This window comes from Eumetopias jubatus, unplaced genomic scaffold, assembly GCF_037043125.1.
Source record: "Eumetopias jubatus isolate StellerSeaLion01/CBP00866 unplaced genomic scaffold, mEumJub1_p1.0 scaffold_12, whole genome shotgun sequence".
NCBI lineage: Eukaryota > Metazoa > Chordata > Mammalia > Carnivora > Otariidae > Eumetopias > Eumetopias jubatus.
In genome coordinates, this window is record NW_028274818.1 from 28,809,148 (window position 1) to 28,817,172 (window position 8,025).

The 8,025-nt window shown below is 58.9% G+C and overlaps 1 protein-coding gene across 1 annotated transcript; it reads left to right on the top strand.

Annotated features, from left to right (window-relative positions):
• The first annotated feature begins 3,874 nt into the window (after nucleotides 1–3,874).
• Nucleotides 3,875–6,479, top strand: PHLDA3 (pleckstrin homology like domain family A member 3). Its single transcript, XM_028120286.2, has 2 exons — nucleotides 3,875–4,444; nucleotides 5,813–6,479. The coding sequence occupies exon 1, from the start codon at nucleotides 3,987–3,989 to the stop codon at nucleotides 4,362–4,364; it is 378 nt and encodes a 125-aa protein (XP_027976087.1). The 5' UTR covers nucleotides 3,875–3,986; the 3' UTR covers nucleotides 4,365–4,444; nucleotides 5,813–6,479.
• The last annotated feature ends 1,546 nt before the right edge of the window (nucleotides 6,480–8,025 follow it).

The following is an 8,025-nucleotide window of genomic DNA, read 5'->3' on the forward strand; positions in this document are numbered from 1 at the left end:
CTAGGGAAGGCTCAGACCTACCGAGAACATTTCTAGCACACTCTTCCCTGGGGCCATTTTGTAGTCTGGCCCCGTTCCAGCTGGACTCAGATTGACTGACAGTGCAGATCAGCTTTCCTTTGGGGGGGGCAGAGGGTGGAGCAAGCTTTGGGCTGCAACCAGGGACATTCTGTCCGGCAGTCCCATGTAGTCAACAAGTCCGTAAGAATTAAGTATCTCCAGGGCCCAGCACTGCCCCCAGCTGAGTGCCCCAGGAAGGCTAAGTTGGGGCTCCCATTCCCAGGGGCAGTATCCCAGGGATACCCTGGCAGGAAGGGAGCAGAAGACTCTATATCAAAGGGGCGCAGGCAGGTCATCAGCCTCCCACCAGCCGCCACTGGCCCCGACCCTGCTCCCCTGGCTCTACAATGCTTATTGATCCTTCTGCTGGACCGAGTTGGATTACTTGGGCCCAAGCCTCTCCCAGATGGGGCTACCAGGCAGGATGTCAATTCTGGGGAAAAATTTAGAGTGAGTCACCTCCCCTTATTCCAGGAGGTCAAGAGACTGGAGGATAGGACTCCCAGTAGGGCCTACGCAGGACACTCGGGAGAGGTCGTGTTGGGAACTGGTTGTTTAGTTGGTAAAGACCCTTCCAGCAAATAGAGTATACCCTGCTGAATTTCCTCCTATGGCCTCCTCTTTACGCACTCCATCTTGCTATCCAATGTTCCTGTCTTTTTTGCCCTTCCTCCTGTGTCCAAAAACTTGGTACCACTCTACCCAGTAAGCTGAAGAGGAAAGTGTGGGTGGCTGGATCTTGTGTAAAAAGAACCCTGTGAGGGGCGCCTGGGTGGCTCAGGCGTTAGGCGTCTGCCTTCGGCTCGGGTCAGGATCCCAGGGTCCTGGGATCGAGCCCCGCCTCGGGCTCCCTGCTCACCTCAGCTTGGTGCCCATCCCCCCCCCCCCCCGCACTGCTCATGCTCCCTCTATCCCTCCTTATTTATTTATAAATAAATAAAATATATTTTTAAAAAATCTTATTTATTTATTTAAAGATTTTATTTATTTATTTGACAGAGAGAGAGACAGCGAGAGAGGGAACACAAGCAGGGGGAGAGGCAGAGGGAGAAGCAGACTCCCCAGTGAGCAAGGAGCCCAATGCAGGGCTCGAACCGGGACCCTGGGATCATGACCTGAGCCGAAGGCAGACGCTTAACGACTGGGGAGCCACCCAGGCACCCCATAAATAAATAAAATCTTAGAAAACAAAAAGAACCCTGGGTATCAATACAAGATCCTGGGCCTTCTTAGCTACCACACATTCTCTTCCCAGCTGTCATTTACAGAGCTGTATGACCTCATCTAGGTTGCTTGACCTTTCTGAGCTCACTTTTCTCATCAGGAAAATGAGCACAATAATAATAACAATACCAATCTGTTGTGAGAATAGAAACAGAGAGGGCTCTGTAACCTCTAAATGCCTGAGCTTTTGTGAATTAACCTGGAACTGGGGAGAGAGTCAGTGAGTCCCAGACTCAGTGTGGGGAGAGGTTGAAGTGATAGAGATAGAAGAGATTTAGGGGCAGAGTTAGCAGCCTGGTCTAACGCCCTGTCTCCTCAACGATAGAGCTTTGGATCATGGCAGGACCAGGCACTCAGGAGATTCCTATGGAGGAGGTGGGGTGGGAGGGGGGAGAGAGAGAAGCTATAGGAGGGCATGGCTGGAAGATAGGCTGAGACGTTGGGGGTCCAGGAGACACCGATCATGGCTGCTTCTCTTCCTTCATGGTGCTGGCCATTTCCTCTCCTGGAGGGGTATTCTATGGGTTAGGCAGTTCGCTTCCTGTGTGTTGCGGGGGTGGGGGTGGCGGCGGGGTGCTCCTACAGCACACAAGCTGAAGAGCCGTGGTGGGAAACTTGACAGCTGCCTTACCCCACTTCCTGACTTGGGGCCCCTCTCCTCTCTCCCCTGGACCCTCCTTGTGCCCGTCAGGCTCTACATCAACGGGCAGGAGGATGGAAACAGGGTGTGGGGACAAAGAGGGCTTATTACTATCATTACTATCTATTATTATTCCCATAATACTCCATTATTAACATGGCCGTGAAGAGGCCCTGAGGGAGCTGGGGGACCTGGAGGAGCTGACCAAGATGGGGCAGGAACAGGACCTAGAAGAGTCTCCTTCCTGTGCCTGGCCTAATTTTAGGGTCCCCCTCCTCTTCTGAAGGCCATGCAAGTGGGAGGAGGGGAGGAACGACATTTATTGAGACTCTGAGAGTTGCCAGGCCCTGACCTGGGCCTTTCACAAATGTTATCTAACGTATTCATCAGAGCTCCATGAACGGAGAACGGACAGATGCGGAAATGGAAGGATACTGCAGCAGCCCAAGGTGGGCGGGGACACCGCCGTCCTGGAGGAAGGGTTGAGGTTTGAACCCAACACTGCAGAGCTTTCATCTTAACACAAAGCCCTTTAGGCCAAAAAAGGGAGGGAAGCCTTCTCCCTCCCCATCCCCCTTCAGCTCCCATCCGGGGAAGTACGTTGTCTGAGGTGGCACGGAGGGAGGTTGATAGAATCTGCCAGAGGGGGTGCCACAAACAGGATTGGGGCTGTGCTCCTGCAGCTAACTCCAGTCATGGCCGGTCCACGTGGGCTGAGCAACCCGTCCCTCCAAGCGTGTGCTACGAAGAAGACTGCAGGAAGTGACCTCTCCAGACCACAATGGGGTCCCCCCCTGTGCCTCCACAGGGAGGTTGAGTGACCCCAAGTTCCTCTGCTCAGTTCGCCTTGGCCTTTTTTTTTTTTTTTTTAAGATTTTATTTGACAGGGAGATCCAGAAAGCCAGAGAACACAAGTGGGGTGGGGGAGGGGGAATGGCAGAGGGAGAAGGAGAAGCAGGTACCCCGCTGAGCAGGGAGCCCAAGATCATGACCTGAGCCGAAGGCAGACCCTTCACGGACTGAGCCACCCAGTCGCCCCTCGCCTTGTCTTTTCTCTACGCGGCTCCCCGAACTGGGGATTCGGGTAGGGAGTAGGGCGGGGGGTCGCCCCAGCAGAGACAGCTGGGCAGCCTCTCTTTTTCCCTGCCGAGAAGGGGAAGGAACCCAACACAGGCTTGATTCCTACCCCCACGCCCCACCCCAGGATCGTCCTCGTTTTTCTGATTTGCACAATGCCAAGGGGGAGCTGGCCAAGCTGGGAGAGGGGGCACGGGCTGCGGGGGCAGGACACCCCCGGCCCGGGAAGCAGCCAGCAGATGTCTGGAGCCCACTCTGCAAGTCCCAGCCGGTGCACCGCGCGACCACAGAGCAAGCCCACCCCCTCTTACAAGCAGCGATCCTCTCATCTAGGAGACGCTCCCTGTCTCCCGCCTCCCCCACGATCGTCCCCTGTGTCCAAGGCCTGGAGGAGCTGTGGTTCCAAGGAGCGGCAGACGGCAGGCCACGAGGCTTGGGCTGTTGGGTAAGCAGCCCCCCTGTCGGTACCAGCCGTCCCCGCCCGGCTCCCAGCGCCTCCAGTGCGTGACCGAGCCCCCGCCGCGGCCCCGCCCCCCGGAGCCCTGCCCCGGCGGGTGCGCGGCGCGGAGGGGAGGGCCGGCCGGGGCAGGAATGCGCGGCGGGCGGCGCAGGAGGCGAGCCGCGGAACATGTAAGGGCACATCCCTCGAGCTGCCGCCCAGCGCGCAGGCAGAGCCCAGCGGAGCCAGCGGGCGAGCGCGGAGCCAGTGCTCAGCCGGGCTCTCGGGCCGAAAAGCCGCGGGGGGCACCGGGCAGTGGCGGCCCGGAGCGGCGCGGAGGAGCGGCGGAGGGCGGGAGCGGGGGCTGCGGGCGCCGAGCGGGCGGCGGTGGCCGGAGGACTGCGCGGCGGGCGCACGGGGCAGTCGGGGCGCAGGTGGCAGGGCGCGCGGCCAGCCGGCCCCGGGCGCCGGAATCCGGCGCGGCCGAGCGGGGAAGGGCGCCGCGCCCACCGCAGCCTACAGCCTGCCCGGGACCTCGGGGCGCCCATGACGGCGGCGGCGACGGTGCTCAAGGAGGGCGTGCTGGAGAAGCGCAGCGGCGGGCTGCTGCAGCTGTGGAAGCGGAAGCGCTGTGTGCTCACCGAGCGCGGGCTGCAGCTCTTCGAGGCCAAGGGCACGGGCGGCCGGCCCAAGGAGCTCAGCTTCGCCCGCATCAAGGCCGTGGAATGCGTGGAGAGCACCGGGCGCCACATCTACTTCACGCTGGTGACCGAGGGCGGCGGCGAGATCGACTTCCGCTGCCCCCTCGAGGATCCCGGCTGGAACGCCCAGATCACCCTGGGCCTGGTCAAGTTCAAGAACCAGCAGGCCATCCAGACAGTGCGGGCCAGGCAGAGCCTCGGGGCTGGGACCCTTGTGTCCTAAACCGCCCCCGCCCCCGGCTTACCATCTTACCCTCACGCTGCGCACCCTCCCCACCACGTGGGTCCCAGATGTCAAGTCAGGTAAGCCCCTTGCGAACTGAACCCTCTTTCTCTCCTCTCTCCCTTCTCTTTCCCCTACGGAGAAAATGAGGGATTCCCACCAGCATGCCACTTCAAAGCTGAACCACGCTAGGGCCAACAAAGAGTAGGAGCTTAGGAGTCTGAGCAAGGGGGGCCAAGAGCTGGACATTCCCCTCGGGCCCCAGGCAGGAGGGCCCTATGTGACCAGGTGGCAGAGAGGGAGATGGGAGGGATGGGCCTCCCGACAGGTTGCTTCTGCCCTGGCTCGGGTGGAGGGAGGCTGGCCTGAATATTCCCTTGAGGCTTTCCCCACCATGGCTTTCAGGGAGCTGGGGAGAGTCAGGGGTGGGATGAACTGAAGTTTGCCCCTCCTTGTGCTAGGGTCAGCGGTCTACATAGAAGAGTTTGAGCATGGAATTGGGGCAGAAAGATAGCCTCCTTCAGTTAGCAGAGTCATTAGGGCTTGGGCACAGAACCCAGCTCCCAAGGTGGGGCCTCAGGGGGAGGGTCTGACTCGGCTGGGCCAGGACTCCACTACCCATTCTTGACAGTGGGTATTGGGTCCTAGGGCCGAGCTGCTGGCAGACCCGGGGTGTTGGAGAGTGGGCCACTGATGCCAAGGGGGTGCGGGCCTGCCCACCTGCCCCTGAGTGCCAGCCAGTGCCCAGCTGGGCCAGAGGAGAAGAGGCTGGAGAAGGGGCCGGGCACCTGGGGCAGGGGGGGCAGGTGCAGGATGGGGCCAGGATTTGTTATTTGTGAGGTCTTAATCCTCCTCGAGTAGTAGGGCAGGGGGTGAGGGGTGGATGTGTGGTCAGGAAGGCCCAGGGGAGGGACCACGAATAGAACCCAGAAGCTCTGGCTCCCAGCCCTGTGCCCTCTTGCCCAGATGCCCCTCCCTCCCTGTGGGAACTAGGAGCAGGACCGGGGACGCCTTTATACCACTCAGGTTTTCATTTCTCTGGCGGACACCCATACCCCCCTGACCCTCACTACTGCCTCCCCACATTACCTCAGCCTCCAGCCCTCCAGCTTCCCCACCTTAACAGATAGAGTCCCAGGGCGCCTGGGAGCCCCCTCTGGTGCCATCTACCCCTTTGGCCCTCCTGTTGACTGTAGTGAGGGTTAGCTGAGAGCTTGGGCTGAAGGCAGGCGTGCTGTATTGAGAACTGACCCCTATTGGTTCCTCGGGCCTCAGGAGGGCTGGGAGGAAGCAGGTTCCTGTGTGGATCACGGTGTGTGGCACACATACTATTTTCTGCTTTCCCCTGCTGTGGAGAAGGTTGGGAAACCCTGGTGTGAAACAGCTTGTGGTGGATACTTACTTTCCTGGGGTCTGCCCCCGCCCTCACTGCTGTTCTTTCTTGCCAGCTCTCCTGCCCCTTTTGGCTCATGGGGCATGACTCTGCTCCCTGCGTCGAGGCAGAAGCCGTGGTCATGTGGAGGAGGCGTTGGAGCTGAAGGAATGGACAGGGCCCAGGGAGGAGGGCAGAAGGCCACGTGGGGCTGAGGATGAAGATTCAGCCCCTGGACACTCTGAGACTCTCAGGACATTCCCACCTCAGGGCTTTGTAGCCACAGGCCTGACTTGTATCTCACGATGGAGCGCGGGCATCAAAGCATCCTCTGCCCAGCGGCCCTGTCATCCGTCCTGCAGACTGCTGGTAGTCCCCAGCTTGGTGTCATGCCTGGAGGAGGACATTTCCCCGTGGGGTGCCCAGCCAGCGCCTCAGGACTCAGAAGGCCAGCCTGGTACCCAGAGGGGGAACCACCCTGGCATCACCTCTGGACTCACCTTGGTGGGAGGGAGCTGACCGGCCCCGAGGCCCACGCGTGGGGGTCTCCTGCTGCTTAGGTCCTTCTGGGACCCCCACCCATCCAGGCCTTCTCTTTGCACACTTCTTCTTCCCCCACCTCCTGCCCATCTTCCCCCCACTGTGGTGCTAGGCCTGGAGGTGGTGGGGGTGGGGTGGGGGTTTGACCATTACCATTTCATGCCTATCCCAAAATGAAGATGCCCTACAAAGGGCAGTGACCACACTGTTTGCCGAGTGGAATTCTTTGCCCACAAAGACCCCAGTGCTTGGAAGTTCCCTCTCCCACCCCCGCTTTCCCATTCCACAGCCCATTCAGAAATCTCCAGCCTAGGGAGGGGGCGACATGGCAACCTCAGGAGGCATGACCTCGGTGGTCCTAGGAAGGAGGGACCGTCAGGACTAAGGGATGTCATACGGGCCAGCTCGGCCTCTGTCGATCTTCTCCAGAAGGCCGTGCCACCCCTGCCATCCTGGGAGCTGGCTCAGCGTTCTGGACAGGGCTTGTCTCCCTGTCGTTTATATACTCAGGCTTTATACATTTGTACGTTTGTGCATAAGTACTCCTCGTGGGGCGGTTTAGGAGGAATAATTTCAGCGCATGAGAACCTGAGAGTTACAGAGAGCTAGCTGCCTGAGTTATACAGAAACTATTAATCGGGTAACCCTCGAGATCTTTCCATGTTGTGGCCAGCAGTTTAGGCTGCCCTCCCTTCCTCCGTGGTCCACCGCGTGTGGCCTTCCCTGTGGCAAAGCAGTGCCCTACTCCAGAGTCTCCAGAAGGAACAAGGAGGCTGCGTGGCCCCCTTCAACAACTGGAAGTCTCTTTCATAACCTCTGTGCTTCCAACCTGCTTTGTTCCCCCATCAAATTTCTCCTGTTGTCGAACCAAAACCTCCTTGCCCTATGTCCCAGTAACTCAGAGTCCTCGGGAGCATCTTTCTCATCTGCTACATGAATGACATCTCACAATTGAAAAAGAACTTAAAATTACCAAGGAATTTTTTTTTACAAATATCTCAGTTATTACCTCATTAGGCTTTATACCCGTCTCATGAATAGCTTGATCCCAGAGTGGCAAAGAAGCATCATCTTCCATGCCAACCCTGAGCAGTGCTGAGAAAGATCTGGGCTCCCCAGCGTGCTGTGATCGATTGGTGATGTCTGCCATGGGCTGGGGAAAATGCCCAGGCTTATAGGGGGTTACTGGGGGGGGGAGGGGGAGGGATGGTGAGAAGATGGTTGTCTGCCACCCCTTCCTTGATGGAGCCAGGAGAATGGGAAGGGGTTAGCTTCTCTATCCAATAAGACGACCTCTAAAATAGAATCCTTGCTCTTCCAATTGAGCCCGAAGGGTGACCAATGGCGGGGACTCAGACATGAAGGAAGAAAAGAGGTATCCAGGCCCTCCAAAGTGGGAGAGTGGGAGCAGATGGGAGTGGGATGCAAGGCAACCCAAACTTGTACTAAATGCCTCTTACAGGCCAGGCCCTGTGCTTGGCACTGGCGATCCCGGGTTGAGGAACAATCTGACCCCTGCCCCGAGGAGCCCAGGGTCTGGGGGGCAGAGATAAAATGCCAGCTGGTGCCTGTAGAGCTGGGCTCTGCCCCCTGCGCCCACCACTGGGTTGGCCTCAGGGGAGTTTCCAGGATCATTCTGGGAGCTTGGCAAAGGGCAACGGGGGTGCAGCCAGCCTGGGCTGTCAAGGGTAGGGGGCACACGAGGTGGAGGAGGAGGCCGACTCCGGGTTCTGGCGCTCCCTGCTTTTC